The sequence below is a fragment of the Rhinoraja longicauda genome, chromosome 1 (genome assembly GCF_053455715.1).
Source record: "Rhinoraja longicauda isolate Sanriku21f chromosome 1, sRhiLon1.1, whole genome shotgun sequence".
In the NCBI taxonomy this organism is placed as follows: Eukaryota; Metazoa; Chordata; class Chondrichthyes; order Rajiformes; family Arhynchobatidae; genus Rhinoraja; species Rhinoraja longicauda.
The window spans coordinates 36,421,301-36,441,239 of record NC_135953.1 but is presented as its reverse complement, the minus strand read 5'-3'; the positions used below and the strand labels follow the sequence as shown (position 1 = coordinate 36,441,239).

The 19,939-nt window shown below is 41.0% G+C and overlaps 1 protein-coding gene across 7 annotated transcripts in view; it reads right to left on the bottom strand.

The window, feature by feature from the left end:
• celf4 (CUGBP, Elav-like family member 4) overlaps window positions 1–19,939 on the bottom strand; it is a 1,071,661-nt gene that overhangs the window by 288,064 nt on the left and 763,658 nt on the right. For all 7 annotated transcript variants that reach the window (XM_078429907.1, XM_078429991.1, XM_078430145.1 and 4 more), the window contains exon 5: window positions 7,224–7,303. In XM_078429907.1, the coding sequence (XP_078286033.1) occupies window positions 7,224–7,303 (80 nt within the window). The remainder of the gene's footprint in view (window positions 1–7,223; window positions 7,304–19,939) is intronic.

Genomic DNA, 19,939 nt, shown 5'->3' with positions numbered 1-19,939 from the left:
TAATTTATGCCTACTAATGTTCACGTGAACATTTTATCTATAATCGTGATGATTGTGACAGGTCAAATATAAAGTCACAAATTTAGTTTAACCTATTTCAATAGGTTATGTATGGTCACTCTATTGCTTTTGGCATTGATGTAAAGCAATTTGAAATATGCATCATTGCAATCACGATAGCACAGCTCTGGAGTCAGATACAATCTGTCTTGGCTGCAGTAAAGCCAAGAAATTGTTTAATCGTAATTAGATTTAAGTCATGTACACTCTAACTATAGTTTGTTTTAAATGTACCGTGGTAAATGTACCATGTGCTCAGGTAGAAATTTCTTAAGCACAAGTTTTTACTTTGAGGGGAGAGTGAATGTGCTCAGCCATGATAGTTGAAGGTTTTTTGTGCACTATTGTCATAAAGGGATCAGGGGGTATGGAGAGAAGGCAGGTACAGGTTACTGAGCTGGATCATGATCATATTGAATGGCGGTGCAGGCTCAAAGGGCCGAATGGCCTACTCCTGCACCTATTTTCTATGTTTCTATGTTTCTAACACATCCCTTGTATTACTCTACTGCTATTTCTTGGATCCTTTACATCAATATCAAATGTGATGAAATAACTGGTTCAGAATTACCCGATTAAGATGCATATCGCATGATTGTTGCATAGTTTCATACAGAAACTAATAACCTTCAATATCTCACACGTCAGCCAATTCCATATTTACATCTATTTTCCCGTCTGAGAGTACTACAAGAAGCAGAACATCAGCATTAAAGAATTCCATTGATGCAGGGTTTTGACCAAAACTATCAACAGCTCCTTTCTCCCCACAGAAGCTGGCCAAACCATTGAGTTGCTCTAGCAGTTTGAATTTTGTTTGCTAGCATCTTCAGCGATGTCATTTGTTATTAAAAGTACTTTAGTACACATTTCAATGATCTCATCGAGGCTAACATTTTGTTTGCGAACAAATTGTAAACTCAAAGGAATCGGGGATTACTAGTATTTATGTCTAGCTTTCTAGAGGAGTGAGTTAATGAGTTAAGAAATGAATTAAGGATCAATAAGTATATATTAAGTAAAAAAGTTAAATCGAGACCAAATAGGCACAATGTAATAGAATTTCAACACATTATTCAGAAACACGATTCCTTCTAAAATTACCAAGAAATGTGCATTAACGAATGCTACCGATAAACGCATTAAACATGGGAACCAAACAAAATATTTACATTTATGAAGAAAATAGTTTTGAAGTTTTAGCTTTTTGAACTCAAATCTTTGATGTCTCAGAGGCCTGTCATTCTCTCTCCTTCAGAAGTAATCGGTTGATTGATTACATTTTGCAGTGTTTTTGGCATTTTTATGTGTGGTGACAGGTGTTTAAACTTTGTGATAATGAGACATGGCAAGGTGCCAAAGAGTGCGTCCTGTTCTGTTCTGTTCAGAGCATGGAATCACCATTGATATCAATGTAAAAGTTTCAACCAAGAATGGAAAGAGTAGAAGAAACGATTACTTAGAAACCATGTGGAAAATTTGATTTTAAAGCCTAAAGGAAAATCATTCTGCTCAGACCCTTACATCATGGATGAAATGGGTTGAAAATTCTGTGCAGGAAGAAACTGCAGATGCTGGTTTACACCAAAGGTAGACACAAAATGCTGGAGTAACTCAGCGGGACAGGCAGCATCTCTGGAGAGAAGGAATGGGTGACATTTTGGGTCGCACACCATACCCTTCCATTTCTTTGTGTCTCCCTCTCCTCTGACTCTCAGTCTGAAGAAGGTCTCGACCTGAAACATCACCCATTCCTTCTCTCCAGAGATGTTGCCTGTCCTGCTGAGTTACTGCAGCATTTTGTGTCTATCTTGGGCTGAAAATTCGATGATAAGAAGGGAAATAGTGGAAGGTTGTTGAAAATATAGAGAAGGAAAATATATACAGTGAGGAATAATTATAGAAATTGAAGAAGACTGCCACACTCAGGCAGTATAGCAATGTAGCTAATGGAGCTGTACCACATAGCTCCAGTAACGCAAGTTCAATCCACACCTCTGGTGCTGTCTGTTTGGAGTATGCATGGTTTCCTAGAGAATGGATGTGTTTGTCCCAGGTGCTCTGTTTTTTTTTCTGCATCTCAAACATTTGGGATTTGGTAGGTAATCAGTCATTGCATATTGCCCCTAGTATGTAGATGAATAATAGATTCCGGGGAGTGTTGATGAGAAAGGGGAAGAACAGTTAGAGGGAAAATTAGTGGGGGATGGGATTGTTCTCTGAACTGGCATTCTCTAAGATGAGCTAAAATACCCTCCTTTTTTAAAAATAGAACATAGAGCAGAACAACACCAGAACACACCCTTTGGCCGATAATGTCGGCACCAAACATGATGTCGGCACTGCTACCTGTCTGTACATAATCCATAACCCACCATTCCCTGCATATCCATATGTCTACGCAAATGTCTCTTAAATGCCACTCTCATGTCTGCCTCGACCACCACTGTCCCTAATTAACCCATTCTGTTCCAAATGAGAATTAATCCTATCCTGAAGAATCCTCTCCAATAGCTTCCCGACCACTGATGTAAGGTTCACCGGCCTGTAATTCACTGGATTCTCTCCACTTTCCTTCTTAAACAGAGGAACAACATCAGCTACTCAGCAGTCCTCTGAGACCTTGCCTGTGACTAGAGGAGATGCAAAGATCTTCATCAAGGCTCCCGCAATATCCTCTCTTGTGTATCTCAATAACCTGGGATATATCCCATCAGGTCCTGGGGAATGATCTACCTTAATGCTCTTCAGGAATCCCAAACACCTCCTCCACCTTAATCTCAACATGCCTTTGCATATTAGTATTCACCACACTGAAATCAGTATGGAGAATACTAACATGCAACGGCAGCTTGAGATATTCCATGGAGGACAATAGTTAGACCGCCGAGGAATGGGAGTCGTAACTGATGCCAGGAATCATGCCGACCCAGGTCACAGGCCCTTTGGCCCAACTTGCCTAAACCGATCAACATGTCCCATCTACACTAGCCCCACCTGCCTGCGTTTGACCCACATTCCTTGAAACCTATCCTATCCATGTACATGTTCCAATGTTTTTTTAAACATTGCAATAGACCTGCATTAACTACCTCTTCTGGTAGCTCCTTCCGTATATCTACCACCCTTTGTGTAAAAATGTTGCCCCTCAGGTCACTATTAAATCTTTCCCCCCTCATCTTAAAACTATGTCCTCTGGTTTTTGATTCCCTCACTCTGAGTAAGACTCTGTGTATTTACCCTATCTATTCCTCTCTTCAGAAGAATCAGAATCAGAATCAGAATAACCTTTATTGTCTAACCATAATCTTATATGCCTCTATATGATCATCCCTCATCCTTCTGCACTCAAAGGAATAAAGTCCTAGACTGCTCAACCTCTCTCTCGAGAGCTCAGGTCTGAGAGTTCTGGCAACATCCTTGTAAATCTTCACAGTACCCTTTCCAGCTTAAAACTGAACACAATATTTCAAATGTGGCCTCACCGATGTCATGTACATCTGTAATATAATCTCCCAACTTCTATATTCAATGCTCTGACTAATGAAGGACAATGCACCAAAAGCCTTCTTGGCCATCATTTATACCTTTACACTACTTTCAAGGAACTATGTACCTGCACTCCTAGATCCCTTTGTTCTTCAACACTCCCAGAAGCCTGCCATTCACTGTATTCCTGCCCTGGTTCGACTTCCTAAAATGCAATATCTTATCTATATTAAACTCCATTAACCATTCTTCAACCCACCTGCCCAACCGATCAAGATACCGCTGCAATTTTTGATAACCATCTTCGCTATCTACAATATCACCCTCTTTAGTGTCATCTGCAAAGTTACTATTCATGCCTTGGACATTCTCATCCAAATCTTTGATATAGATGACAAACAGCAATGGACCCATCAACGAACCCTGAGGCATACCAAAGGCCTCCAGTACAAGAAACAACCTACCACCATCCCTCTCTGCTTCCTTCCATGAAGTTTCACAGAAAGAAAGTGCAAACTCCACACAGACATCATTGGAGCCAAGAATTGATGCTGTGAGACACCCATTCTACTAACTGTGTTCCAGTGCCAATCCATGCGGTAATGAAATACAAAAAAACAGAACAGTAACCAGACAATGAAAAACTGCATTCAATAAATCTGGTTATCGTTTGCACTTGGAACAACCAATCCAAGCATAAATTCACCAACAACAAAAAGACTGACCTACTGAGCTCACAATCATTTTTGTAAAATCGTTGAAAACAGCTTGGAAACATTTGCACTTTACTTTTTCCAGTCTTAAACTGACCTGTTCATCTGAGTTTGAGTCTGTCTGTTGATTGAGATGCAGCTCAATATCTGAAAGCAGACTGCAATTTTACAAAATAAAGCGAGCAGGGAACAACAACTCTTGCAGTGGGTAAGAACATTATTTGTTATCTTGGGACTTGGGTTTGAATTCAATCTAGCTTGTTGGAATGAAAGTCTCCTTTCTCCCCAGCTGTGGGGTACAAATTGAAATCTGTCTGTGTAGTTTCCTAATAGGTGCAAACCCAGCATGCACAATAGATCATAATTTAATGTAACTCGTCAATTCTAGCCAGTGATGCTATAAGGGCTGGTTGGATGGGTTGAAATGGTTTTCTTATTTAAAATATATTGATAGAAAGGAAGGAGCAGAACATTTTTAAATGTAGTAGAGGTACGAACTCCAACTTACAGAATCTGAATTGAATCATACAGAAGTGGGTATTGAAGCCCATCTACGAGAAAGTATATACATATCATTCCATTACCCCTTCTTTTATTTTTCCTTCTTTTGCAAATTCATATTAATTTCCCTTTGAAAAATTTCTGTGGTTGAAGAATATATTTAAAATTAATTAGATTGGATCGATATTACCTGTCACAACTACCTCCTCAAGTAGTTTGTTCCATATTCTCACCACCCTTTGAGTGAACATTTTGCCCCTCAGGTTCATGTTAAATCTTGCCACTCTCACCTTAAACCTGTGTCCTCTGGTTCCTGATTCCTCTACCCTGGATAAAAGACTTTGTGCATTCACCTGATCTATTCTTCTCTTTACTCATGGGACAGACCCACTAATGTGTTTCGTTTTGGGATTTTAGCCTTTTACAAAATACGAACAAAGCCACTTCTGATGACAGCAATTTGTCTATTTCAGCAGCTTCCCCAAACTCTGTCATCAAATGCAATTACACATCAACAACCAGATCCTCTGTTTATACTTCTTTGTTCAGGATGCTGCCTTATCTGCTCATTTTAATTCCGTTACATGAAACATCCCGATAATTGCACTGAAATCCATTCCTTCTCGGTCACTCAGGAGTAGGCAAGAATCATAGAACTTTAAACACTGTAATCAGGCGATCTATCCTCTCAAGTTGGTATTAGCATTTTTCTCCACATGATCTGCCTAGCTAAACATACCCTATCAAGGCGTGAACCGTACAAGAACATATGCAAAAGGAGGGAGAGTTGGTGATGTGATTGTTCAAAGCTGTTTCACTGTTCAGTGCGTTAAAGGTTGAAACTTTACAAAAATTCTGCTTTTCCTCCCCCCAATCTCCATATCTTTTGATTCCCTTACTCTTCCAAAACATGGTTCAATCAGATGCATATATTGTGTCTGAAGCCAAGAAATATGTTGTGTATTGTTGCGCTGACTCTGTCTACTACTATCACTACATGGTCCAGCATCCCTTTTTCTTTATATTCAGCCTCTCTTTTCTTTGCTTTCAATACACTTAAAAACAGATCTTTTTTAGCTTCAATATATTAGAAACATGAAAGGAAGTGAATGCCTTGCATCTTATTCCACTGTAATAGCCATGTCTTCACCTTTTGTGTCTTTCTAATACAGCTTTAACATCTACCTGATTAGATTTAACATTTAACCTGAAGGATAGTGCTACTGTCAATGCAGAGAGGCTACATTCAGAGCTATACAGAACCAAGTGAGGGGTCCAAGCTTATAACCTTCCGAAACACAAGTTGACATTCAGAATTGTTCTGTTCACATTTCCAATGTATCCCTGGTAAATTGTAACAGTACAGGGTATGTTTTTATGTAAGAGTTGGAATAACTTTATTGATTTATTGATTGATTATCTAGACATTCTACTAATGTTTAAAGCATTCAATCTCACTGGTCAGTATCTGTTCAGTTTGATCTTTCTTTTAATTCTTCACAAACGCTTCTTCAATTGCTTCATTTAAGTTGGTTTCAGTTTTGCCAACACATCCAATGGGCAACTTTTCTGCCAGATTTGGGGGCAGAGGGGAATTAGTACATGTTGTAATACAACCAGAACATATTCTGCCCCACTCAAGGGCCTTTCACCACAATTGCAAAATGGCAACCTTTAAAGAATAACAGATCCATTCCTCTTTCGCATTGCATTCGTTTGCCAGAACATGGCCAGAACAAATCCCACAGTTCATGTGAAATTTGCAAAATAGAATTCACTTCACTGCAGTGAAAACACATGACGATAGAATTGAAGACATATCTGAAGCTTGTGCAGAATACCTCTGCGAAAGGTCCCCTTTGTAAAACCAATTGACTTACTTTCAATTATACTTGAAAAAAATCTATTTTGCAAAGTTCTCTGGTTACCAAATTCCTTTTGTAATGAAATTCAGTTACAGTGATTAATGCAATTTATAATGAGTGGTTCAAGCTTTATCACAAGTTCCATCCCTGCTGTCTACTTAACAGTCCAGACTGGGTTCACCGTTTCATCACAGTGGTGGCTTCGCCACTGAGCATGGATGGGTTCCAGGGACATTCTCACATGTAAAATCTGAACCGAAACACGTCTGGAGATGTCTCCATGCTCAGCCACCGCACAGGCCAAAAAAGACATGAATGTCAACGATTATGGGAATGATCGCAAATCAGTTAAAACTCTCGCTCCAGACAGGCATGGCCATTAAAATAAGACGCAGTATCCTCTTTAGAATGCATTGCTGATGGCAATGCAAATTCATATATAATTTTGAAAGAATAAACGTGAATCTCCTCATGTGCTTGATGACTTGTCATTAGCAGAATGGCAGACTATTTTTTATGTTTATTTTAAATTGCTTTGGCACTCGTCGAAAAATGTAAAAAGTTAAAAGAAATTAATCTCTCTGATTGTACTTACTGGCATCGTCTGGCTACCGTGTAAGGCGTTGATAGCTGCCTGGGCTTCTGCATGTGTGGAAAATTTCACAAATGCACATCCTGTTGGGGGGAAAAGAAAGGACAGGCTGCTGAACTGAGGAGAATGTAGCTCTTTGGGATATACTGGAGTGCCTTAATTTAACAATAGCATTATTGTTGAAGTTATGGTAGATAAACAGAATTTTTTTCAGTTACATATAAACAGTGAAATAAAAGCACACAAGCTGAAATTAGGATATCAATCACACAGTGTATTACTGAGCCAGTCACACAGGGTATGCAATATTATATTTCTCTACACAAATATTGATCAGCCCAATCCAGAAATGAAAACAAAAAATGCCGTAAAAACTCAGCAAGTCATAGAGTCACAACAGCAGAGAATCAAAATTGTTGGGCCAACTTGTCCACACCAACCAAGCTAGTCCCATTTGCCTACATTTGGGCCATATTCTTCTAAACCTTTCCTATCCATGTGCCTGTCCAAATGTCTTTCAATGCCTGCGCTACATCCTTTGGCAGCTTGTACCATACACCTACACCCTCTGCATGAAAAAATGGTTTCCTTTGGTTCCTATTAAATCTTTCCTCTCCCAATGTAAGCCTTTGCCCTCTAGTTGTTGAATCCCTCCCCTGGTAAAAAGACAGTGCATTCACCCTTTATATACCCTCATGATGTTATGCATTTATAAAATCACCCCTCTGTCTCCTGTGCGCCAAGGAATAAAGTCTTAACCTGCCCAACCTCCCCCTATAGCCTTGCAAATCTTTTCTGCACTCTTTCCAACTGAATGACATCTTTCTGATAGCAGGGTGACCCCAACTGATTACACTACTCGAAATGCAGCCTCAGCAATGTCCTGTGTAATTGTAGCATAATATCACAACTTTTATACTCGATTCTCTGACTGATGAAGGCCGGCATACCAAAGGTCTTCTTCACCACCCTATCTACCTGCAAGGTCAGGTGGCTCCTGTGGAAACAGTCTTTGTTTTGGGTCTGCAACCCATCATCCAAACCTATTTCTGCTTTGGTAGGGGTGGCACAGTGGCACAACAGAAGGTTTGCTGCCTGACAGTGCCAGAGACATGGGTTCGAACCTGACCATGGGCGCTGTCTGACCGGAATATGTACATTCTCCCTGTGACCACATGGGTTTTCCTTGGTGCTCCGGTTTCCTCTCATACTCCAATGGCGTGCAGGTTTGGAGGTTAATTGACTTGTTTCCAAACTGTATCCTTAAAGTCTAAAGTCTGGTCTGCAAAAGACTCATTTTGGTAACAAATAATAGTGTGTTCTAATTCTTGATTCTTGAAGAAATTAAAATTGCAGCTAAGGACATCCCCTTCAAACGATCAAGATTTCTCTCAAATGTTTCAAATTGAGTTTGTATCACTTCATGTAGACAATTAATATTAAATTAATTATACAAGTATTTTTATTGCTATTTATTTCTTTTCTAAGTGACTAAAAGTATACTTACCAAGGAGTGAAAAGTGCTAACATGAATATTCCTGCAGAGTTCATGTGGCCAAGATGTTGCTACAAGTAAAATTTCCATTGTACCTACACCTCAACATAGCTGTGCATATATGATTATAAACCCAACTGGACGACATCAGGCATGCTTGTGCATCTGATGTGGTTTTCTCATCAGAACCACTTCAAATGATGTCATACTCAATACAACACTCTTTTCAGAGCATTTTCTGGGGAACTGATACTCCCTTATTCCAAAGTGATTGTCCTTGCTTTTATTCTGTAACAACTATGTTTCACAGTGTAGCACTGGAACTGGGTCAATGGCACATTATTACCCTTGGGGTCCTCTCATCTCACCTGGACCTTCACCCCTGTCCACTGATGTCCCAACATCTTCGACTGGATCAAGCCCCAATTTCCTACTCATTGATCTCCCACCAATTCTGTTAAGAGGGTCAAGAGTGTTTAATTGTCATAGGTAGCAAAAACAGAACAATTAAATTCTTACTTGCAATATCATCATACCAGATCTGTAAACATGGTACTCATAGATTCTACAATGGACTTTGGCCCATCCATCCACCAAGAACCCATCTTCAAGGTTATGACCTGAGGAAACCCCACAAGATCCACGACTGAATTAACCCATCAAACCACCACTCTACTCTAATCACATCCAATTTACAGACTATTACCATCTTTGCCCCGATATCTTAACTGATTGAGGCACCACCCAGCCACTTACCTAATTACTTATTGAACCTCAGCCTCAGTCAGCCCCTTCTCTCCCACACCCCAACGGCCAGTCAGGTCTCAGTCATAATTTCATAAGTGATAGGAGCAGATTTAGGCCATTCGGTCAAACAAGTCTACTCTGCCATTCGATCATGGCTGGTCTATCTTTCCCTCTTAACTGCATTCTCCTGCCTTCTCCCCATAACCCTTGATGCCCTTACTAATCAAGAATCTATCTATCTCTGCCTTAAAAATATCATTGGCCTCCAAGACCTTCTGTGGCAATGAATTCCACAGATTCACCACCCTCCGACTAAAGAAATTCCTCCTCTTCTTCTTCCTGAAGGAATGTCCTTTTATTCTGAGGCTATGACCTCTGGTCCTAGATTCTCCCACAAGTCCCTGGCAGTGCATTTACTTACTGTTCAGCAGTGCCCAGTCCTCACTACTGTAGATTGCGGCAATGAGCTGCCGACTTAAAGGCTTTTGGTGGGATGCTGCCCTGATCCTTTCACACAGCCATTATGGCACGACTGATATACTAGGCCATTGTTCTCTAATCTCTTTTAGTTGTTTTTTTGCAGGGTATCAGAGTCATTCATCCCACACAGTGAAGTGTCAGCATTTCTAATGTGCTGTATCAATCGTCAATGAGAGTATGGCATGTATATTGTACGCATGATTGCAATTATCCCCTGTTGCCATCATGCAAATGTTTCATGAAAATAAATAAATAAAAATGGTTTACAAAAAAAATAATTCCAGGAATGATCACAATGACTAATTTTGTTATTAGAGTTGGTAATTGTTCTGGCAGTTACGTCTAAGGTTTCTAATCAACGTTGCTCTTCAAACTATAGGAGGGTCGGTGACAGCTCTAATTTGAGGCAGTGGGAAGTTTGGCCATTAAACTTATGTGGCTAAGAAACAGTATTTTTCGATGATTCTTGGTTTAGTTTAGTTTAGTTTATTGTCACGTGTACTGAGGCACAGTGAAAAGCTTTTGTTGCGTGTTATCCAGTCGGCCGAAAGACAATACACGATTACAATCGAGCCATTCACAGCGTACAGATACATGAATAATCTTGCATAGCCGCAAATAATTGCACAGTAGGGGCTGTGTGCGCCGTGCAGGCTACATTAATAAAGTCGCGGTGAGGGATGGTGAAGAAAATTGTGAGTGATGGAGGAATGAGGAAATGATTGGGTTAGTGTGAAATCCTCCTGATCTGAATAGATTGCAGATGCCTGTCATCTGGTTTCACACATTCTGAAAGAAAATGTGTTTTCAAGAGTTGGGGTGAAAAACGAAACTTCAGGTTGGAAGCTTTGTTGAGAAAAGTGGGTTTGTGTGATGATGATTTCATGTAGATAATGCTTTTGATAGTTCATAATTACAGCTTTTGTCCAACATAAGAAAACTGTCTCTTTAAATTGGCAACCTTAAAAAAATAGCTCCTGCAGAACAACCTTTAAATCTGGCCTTACCTTAGTCATTAGTATATCTTCTGACAGTTTATATTGAGGTGTCAGATCCACTTCACTTTCTGCACAGTGAATATGTCATTTCAAAGATCCATCAAAATGACTAATAAGGTCTTCAATTATCCTAACCCCTTCACATTAGGTATTAAAAGCAACTCATTACTACATCAAGCTCCATTAACGTCCCTGAGCCTTTTGTAATGCCATCAAGATATTTTTGCACAGTCAATTGGAAACACAGAAGAAACATTAACTGAACAGAATATAGTGTAGCCAGTAGTCTCGCCAATCTTTGTAAATGTCTTTTTAAATTAACGTGCATCAGAGGAGTTGTGCGGGTGGCTACTAAGTCTTTTTAGAACGCGTCCATTTAATTTTCAGGTGGTCTGCTTCCTTTGGCTCCCCAATAAATAAGTAAGCTCAGAATAATAACTAAATAATGGGATCTGAAATTCAATGAAAGGCTTGATAGATCATAAACTGGGACAATACATTGAACAGTAATTGCACAATATTAGCTGATCCTTTCAGACTGCATTGCTGTGTGCCCAATTTTTAATATTTCAGTGTTAATTTTGTGACTTTCTGCAATTTACTGCATCGTGGCGTAGTTTTATCAATGTCCTTTCCCCATACCTCTCCACCCTCCAATTGCCCCATCCCCAACCACATACATACAAATTCCTATGGTTTGTCATATTTTCCAGCCAAACAAGGCTGCCTCACAAGTGTTGATCAAGAAAGTAGTCGCTGAAGTGTTAATTTCAATAATCATTCACAAGTCTCAATATGTCTCTGATGGCGCCAGCAATGGCCGCCTCGCCAACAGTCTGTCTGTCTGTCCCTTCCTTCTTTGTTGTTTTTTTAGTATGTGTTAAATGTATGTTTTTAGTGTTCTTTAGCTTGTTTTAATGTGGGGGGGGGGGGCGCAGATGGGAGAAACTTTTTTTAATCTCTTACTTCGACGGAGATGTGATTTTTTTCCATATCGTATCTCCTTCCGTACTGCGGCCTAACGTCGTGGAGCTGGAGGCCTTTGCTGGAGACCGACTTCGGGAGCTCCAACTGCGGGAGCCTGCTGGACTTACCATTGTGGAGCTCGCGATCCCTTTGCCAGGGATCGACTTCTGAGCTCCAACCGCGGGAGCCTGCGGAATGTAGCATCGTGGAGCTCGCGGTCTCTGGTTGGAGACTGACCGGGAGCTCCAAGCCGCAGGAGCTTCGACTGCCCCGACATGGGAGCTTTGATCGCCCCAACGCGGGGGCTTCGACCGCCGGCTGCAGGAGCTTCGGTCGCTCTGACTGCGGTTGATTCAACTGCCCCGACCGCGGGAGAAAAATGAGGGAAGAAGATTTGATTTTATTGCCTTCCATCAAAGTGAGGAATGTGGGGAATCCACTGCGGTGGATGTTCATGTTAACTTTTATGGAGTTCTGTGTCTTGTTGCTTTTATTTTAGTATGGCTGTTTGGAAATACGAATATCACTGTACCTTAATTGGTACACGTCACAATAAAAGACCTTTGAAACCTTTGAAATGTTATTGTGACCTAGGAACCAGGCAGGGTTCATTGATGGAAGAAGGATTTAATTAACTGATTTAGGAAATCAATTGGAACCACCAAAACTTTTGATTTCCTGTAAAGATCTGAGTTTTAATTTTCTTAAAGGAAATTACTCTTTCACTCTGACATTCTTCCATTGTTTGGGAAAATGGGAGAAGACTTGCTATAGGAACAATGATAGCTGCTTATTACTGGATGAAGTGGTAAAAATGTTGTTCAATTAGTATTGCGGAAATCAGAGTAAGACAAGTGAGCATGCACATGTCCAGATTCAGGGATACTTTCTTCCCAGCTGTTATCAGGCAACTGAACCATCCTACTAACAACAAGAGAGCCATCCTGAGCTACTAACTCATTGGAGACCCTCAGACCTATCTTTGATCGGACTTTACCTCCCACTAATCGTTATGCACGTTATTCCCTTCATCATGTTGCTGCACACTGCGGATGGCTTAATTGTAATCATGCATTGTCTTTCCGCTGACTGGTTAGCATGCAACTAAAGCTTTTCACTATACGTTGGTACATGTGACAATAAACTAAACTCAACTCAAAACTCAACTCCAATTATTATGCAGAACCAGGACGTATGGCATTTCCTGGGGAAACAGCAAGATACCCTCCCTGCACCAAGGTCTGAAGCCTACTATTGGGCAAATTTTAGACAATAGACAATAGACAATAGGTGCAGGAGGAGGCCATTCAGCCCTTCGAGCCAGCACCGCCATTCAATGTGATCATGGCTGATCATTCTCAATCAGTACCCCAAGCCTGCCTTCCCCTCATATCCCCTGACTCCGCTATCCTTAAGAGCTCTATCTAGCTCTCTCTTGAATGCATTCAGAGAATTGGCCTCCACTGCCTTCTGAGGCAGAGAATTCCACAGATTCACAACTCTCTGAGTGAAAAGTTTTCTGCTACTTTGGAAAATTACTGCTCTGATGTTCTTCAGCTGGTTCAGGCAGAGTTTTCCTTGATGAAGATTGTTTTGCCTGGGGCTTGATGAAGGGTTCCTATCATGCCATTAGAAAGATGCTACAGTGCATTCAGAAAGCATTCAGACCCCTTCACTTTTTCCACATTTTGCTACGCTACAGTCTAATTTTAAAATGGATGAAATTATTTTTTGTAATCATCAATCTACACACAATATCCCATAATATAAAAGCGAAAACAGGTGTTTAGTAATTTTTGCAAAGTAATTAAAAAGAATTAACTGAAATATCACATTTACATAAATATTCAGACCCTTTGCTATGACACTCAAAATTGAGCTTATGTTCATCCTGTTTCCATTAATTATCCTTGAGATGTTTCTACAACTTGACTAGAGTCCACCAGTGGTAAATTAAATTGACTGGACATGATTTGGAAAGGCACACACCTGTCTATATAAGATCCCACAGTTGATAGTGCATGTCAGAACAAAAACCAAGCCATGAAGACGAAGGAATTGTCTGTAGACCTCCGAGACAGGATTGTGTTGAGACACAGATCTGGAGAAGGGGATGAAACAATTTATGCAGCATTGCAGGCCCCGAAGAGCACAGTGGCCTCCGTCATTCTTAAATGGAAGAGCTTTGGAACCACCAGGACTCTTCATAGAGCTGGCCGCCCGGCCAAACTGAGCATTCGGGGGAGAAGGGCCTTGGGAGGTGACCAAGAACCCGATGGACACTCTGACAGAGCTCCAGATTTCCTCTGTAAAGATGGGAGAACCTTCCAGAAAGACAACTATATCTGCAGCACTCCACCAATCAGGCCTTTATGGTAGAGTGGCCAGACGGAAGCCACTCCTCAGTAAAAGGCACATGGCAGCCCGCTTGGAGTTTGCCAAAAGGCACCTAAAGGACTCTCAGACCATGAGAAACAAGATTCTCTGGTCTGATGAAACCAAGATTTAACTCTTTGGCCTGAATGCCAAGCGGCACCGCTCATCACCTGGCCAATGCCATACCTACGGTGAAGTATGGTGATGGCAGCATCATGCTGTGGGGATATTTTTCAGCAGCAGGAACTGGGAGACTAATCAGGATTGAGGGAAAGATGAACGGAGCAAAGTACAGAGAGATCCTTGATGAAAACCTGCTCCAGAGTGTTCTGGACCTCAGACTGGGGCGGAGGTTCACCTTCCAACAGGACAACGACCAAGTCTGTGAATGTCCTTGAGTGGCCCAGCCAGAGCCCGGACTTGAACCCGATCAAACATCCCTGCAGGGACCTGAAAATAGCTGTGCATCCAACCTGACAGAGCTTGGGAGGATCTGCAGAGAAGAATGGGAGAAATTATCCAGGTGTGCCAACCTTGTAGCGTCATACCCAAGAAGACCTGAGGCTGTAATCGCTGCCAAAGGTGCCTCAACAAAGTACTGAGTAAAGGGTCCAAATACTTATGTAAATGTGATATTTCAGTTATTTCTTTTTAATTACTTTGCAAAATTTTCTAAACACCTGTTTTCGCTTTTTTATTGTGGGGTATTGTGTGTAGATTGATGATAAAAAAAAAATTAAATTCATTTAAAAATAAGGCTGTAACGTAGCAAAATGTGGAAAAAGTGAAGGGGTCTGAATACTTTCTGAATGCACTGTACTTTTCTATCAGAAAAGAATCATCAGAAACAGAAAGCAAGTGCATATAACCATCGTCCACAAAGTTTCTGGTGCTTTGCAGACATATCATCTAATCCTGCAGATGGGAGGTAAATCAGATATCTTTCTCTCAGGAAGTTATTGGGAAAACCAACCGCTGACCATTTTACCTCCTTCTGGTTGCATTGAAACCAACAGGTTTGAAACCACCAGGTCATTTATTCAAACCCTTAACATCTATCCTCCCTGAGGAACACAACAGAAGGACATAAGCAACAGGAGCAGGAGTTGCCTGTTCAATCCCTTAAGGCTGCACTGCTATTTTGTAAAGCTGCATCTGATTCTTCACCTCAGCATCCAATATCCATATATTCCTTGGTTTCCTTAAAGTCTACCCTGTGTATACTAAGCAACTGAGTTTCATTATCTCAAGAGTACAAAAGATTTATTACCCTCTCTGTGAAGACATTCTTTCCCACCTCAGTCCTAAATGGCCCATGCATTATTTTGAAATCTGAAATCTGAAGAAGGATCTCGACCTGAAACGTCACCCATTCCTTCTCTCCAGAGATGCTGCCTGTCCCGCTGAGTTACTCGAGCATTTTGTGTCTACCATTATTTTGAAATGATGATCCCTGGTTTATCAAATGCTGGTGTCATCCCTGCATCTGCCTTGTCAAACCCCTTGAGAGTTTTGCACATTTCAGTGGGGTAACCATTCATTCTTTAACCTCTATAAAAATCTTAGAGAATAGGCCTCGTCTTCTTAACCTTTCCTCATTGTGCAACTCCGCTTCACTCCAGCTCAGAAATCAATCCAGTGAACTCCCCCTGAAGCAGGTACTTCTTTTCTTAGGTAAGAAGGCAAGACCTTTACACTAATGACATTTCATTGCATTTATATAGGAGTGTGATGAGAGGTGCCCTCCTGCGAAGCTCCTATATAAATGCAATTAAATGTCTTTATTCTTCTGCTCAAACCCTCTTGCCATAAAGCACAACATGTCTTTTGCCTTTCTAATAGCACAATGTACTTGCGCTTTAACTTTCAGTAATTTGTGTATTGGGACACCTCGACGTCTCTGAACATTAGCAGCCTCTCACCGTTTAACTAACACACTGCTTTTTGTTCTGTCAACGTGAACACCTCACATTTCCCACATTATATTCCATAAACCTCATGCAGCAGCTTTCTGTGATATTCCTAATATATTGTATTTTTTCACCATTTTAAACTATTGCCTTTTTTGTTTCTCATTTTTACGCAGCTTAAATAAGAAATTACTGTGTTCAAAACAGTAACTGGAGGCTAAAGCCTTTGAGCAAAATACCCCAAAGGAAACTTGTCACTGCAGCACTAAAACCAACCTAACCGTGAACTAAAGGGCAAGTATATTTTCTGAAATATTATTAGACTGATCTACATTGTAACTGCCTTTCAGTCCTTTTTTTTAAGGACAAATCTTAAGGTTTTCCTAGTATGAATCACCAGGTTGTGCATATGTGGCAAAGCATTGCCATCAAAATTAATTTTATAAGATCTCTCTTCCCCATTTGCTGCAAATTTGGAATAAATGTCACTGTAACTCGAGGAACATAGAACATTGAACAGTACAGCAGAGGAACTGGACTTTTGGTCCACAACGCCTGTGTCTAACATAATACCAAGACTAACTCTTATCTGCCATAATCCACATTGCTCCATTCCCTGCATAACTATGAGCCTATTTAAGTCTCTTAAATTCCTCTCCTGGCAGTGCATTCCTAGCACTCTGCCCTCTAGTAGGTGATATTTAAAACTATGTCCTCTGGTATTTGATATTCCCATCCTGGGAAAAATGTTCTGTCTACCCTATCGATGCTTCTCAAAATTTTATATACTTCCATCAAGTCTCCCCTCTATCTCTGGCATCTAGAGAAATCAATCCAAGTCTGTCCAACAGTTCCCTGCAGCAAATACACCATAATCCACGGGTGCTGTCTGTACGGAGTTTATACGTTCTCCCCATGACCTGCTTGAGTTTTCTCCGAGCTCTTCAGTATCCTCCCACACTCCAAAGACGTACAGGTTTGTAGGTTAATTGGCTTGGTATAAGTGTAAATTGTCCCTAGAGTGTGAGGAATAGTGTTAATGTGCAGGGATCGCTGGTCGGTGCAGACTCGGTAGGCCAAAAGGCTTGTTTCCACGCTGTATCTCTAAACTAAACTAAACTAAACTAAACTAAACTAAACTAAACTAAACTAAACTAAACTAAACTAAACTAAAGGGTGACGCCAGCAATGGCTGCCTTGCCAACAGTCTGCTTGTCCTTTCCTTCTTTGTGTTTTCATTGTATGTTTGTATGTTTTGAGTGTTTTTTCGCTTGTTTTATTTGAGGGTTGGGGGGATGTTGGGGGAAACTTTTTCTCATCTGTTACTTCGATGGAGATTTTTTTCCATACAGCATCTCCGTCCACACTGCGGCCTAACATCGAGGAGTTGAAGGCCTTTGCTGGAGACCGACTTTTGAGAGCTTCACCGCGGGTGCCTATGGGACTTTAACATCGCGGAGCCCGCGATCCCTTTATAAGACCGACATCGGGAATCCCATGCCGCCGGAGTTTTGATTGCCCCGATGCGGGAGCTTCGACCGCCGGCTGCGGGAGCTTTAATTGCCCCGATGGTTCGACTGCCCCGACTGCGGGAGAAATAAAGAGGAAGATTGGACTTTTTTGCCTTCAATCACAGTGAGGAATGTGGGGAATCCACTGTGGTGGATGTTTATGTTAACTTTTATGTATTTGTGTGTCTTGTTGCTTTTTTTGTATGGCTGTCTGGTAATTTGCGTATCACTGTACCTTAATTGGTACACGTGACAATAAAAGACCTTTGAAACCTTTGAAACCTTTAAAGTAAACTGAACTAAAGTAGACTCTCTGTCTTCTATCAGTAAGCCAGTTATGAATCCATACAGCCAAGTCACTGTTCATCCCATGCACATTAATCTTCTAGATCAGTCCACCATAGAGTATCAAATGCCTTCCTAAAATCCATGCAGTCAACATCCACTCCCATACCCTGATCAATCACCTTCGTCACCTTTTCAAAGAACTCGATCAAATTAGTATCAATTATGTGCTGCCTATAAAACAATGCTGAATGTCCCTAATTAACCTAGTCTCCTCCAGATGGAAGTAAGTTGTATTCTAAAATGCCTGTTGCAATAGCATCCCTACCACTGACGTGAGTTTCTCTGGCCTATATTTCCCTGGATTCTCTCTAATTTCCTTCTTAAACAAAGGGACAAGATTTGCTCCAATACTTTGGGACCTTGCTTATGGCTGGAGAAGATGCAAAATAAATTGTTAAGGCTTCCATAATCCTCTCTCTTTCCTCAGGGGATACAAATGCTTTGTTTTCATGCTTTCCACTGTTTCTTTGCTTCAATTACTGGAGATGAACTTTAGAATTCCTGTGGAAATTTATCCCACAATGTTAAAATTACCCAACAGTTTGAACATTGAATTTTCCAATCTGTGCCTCCACTTCCCCCCACCACAGTGCACACCCATTTCTCCCACCACTTCTCCCCCCCACCCATCCCCTTACACCTACAGCCCTCCTTCTGACTTAACATTTCACTCTTCTTCTCTCATACCCTTTTGTCTCATTTTCATCTCTAGCCTTTGTCCTCCCTTCTGCCAATCAACCTCCTTTACCTGTAGATAAACACAAAAAGCAGGAGTAACTCAGTGGGACAGGCAGCATCTCTGGAGAGAAGGAATAGGTGACGTTTCGGGTCGAGGCCCTTCCTACAACATTTTGTGTGCTCCACTGTGACCCGCTGAGTTACTCCCGTTGAGTTACTCCAGCATTTCGTGTCTATCTTCATTTTAAACCAGCATCTGCAGTTCCTTGCTACACCATTAGCTGTATTCATCTATCACTTGTCAGGGTTTGATTCGCCTCCACCTCTTTTCCAATTCCTCCACTACAATCAGCCTGAAGAAGGGTCCCAATCTGAAATGTCACCTATCCATTTCCCCCACAGATGCTGTCTCACCTTTTGAGTTACTCCAGAACTTTGTGTTTTATATATGTTAAAATGAGTTTGTGTCCTGGTTTCAACTGAAGATCATAACATCTAAGCCTAAGTCCTATCAGGAAATGTCTTATTGTGAGGGTTTTCTGACCGTCTCAGTGCCAGCTCTGTTCCAACGAAACTAGAATGGAACATCTTTCCATGAAGAGCATTATTGTGCACTGTATTACATCAACCTACCCTGGTGAAACTGTGCATTTCTTCATCTCTGGACCTGATATTCCTATGGCCAGAGTAAGATTCTTAAGCATTAAGAAAGATTTGTCTTGAGGTTGACCTAAATCATTTTATAGATAGCAGAACTGAAGAACTATTTGGAGTGAATATTAATATGTGGAACCACTGTACAAATGTCTGAAATGGCATTGTCATAAAGTGTCAGAATGTTTTTGGTGATTATTTAAATTGTAGAGTCGTTCAGCTTTGAAACAGGCCCTTCAGCCCACCAAATCTGCACTAACTATGAAGTACCCACTTTCACCAGTGCTACGCTAATCCCAATTCATCATTCCCATAACCCCTAAATTCTCTCACATTCTTCCACAAGCAGGCATGCACGCACACGCACACATGCACACGCACACTCACACACACACACACACACACGACAATGCACCGTAGCCAATTAACCTGCAAACTCACATGTATTTGGGCTTTTGGAGGAAGCCCATACTGTGTGTCACTGTGTCACTGTGTCACAGGATGAATGTGTAAACTCCTCATAGACAGCACCAGAGGTCAGGATTGAACACAAATC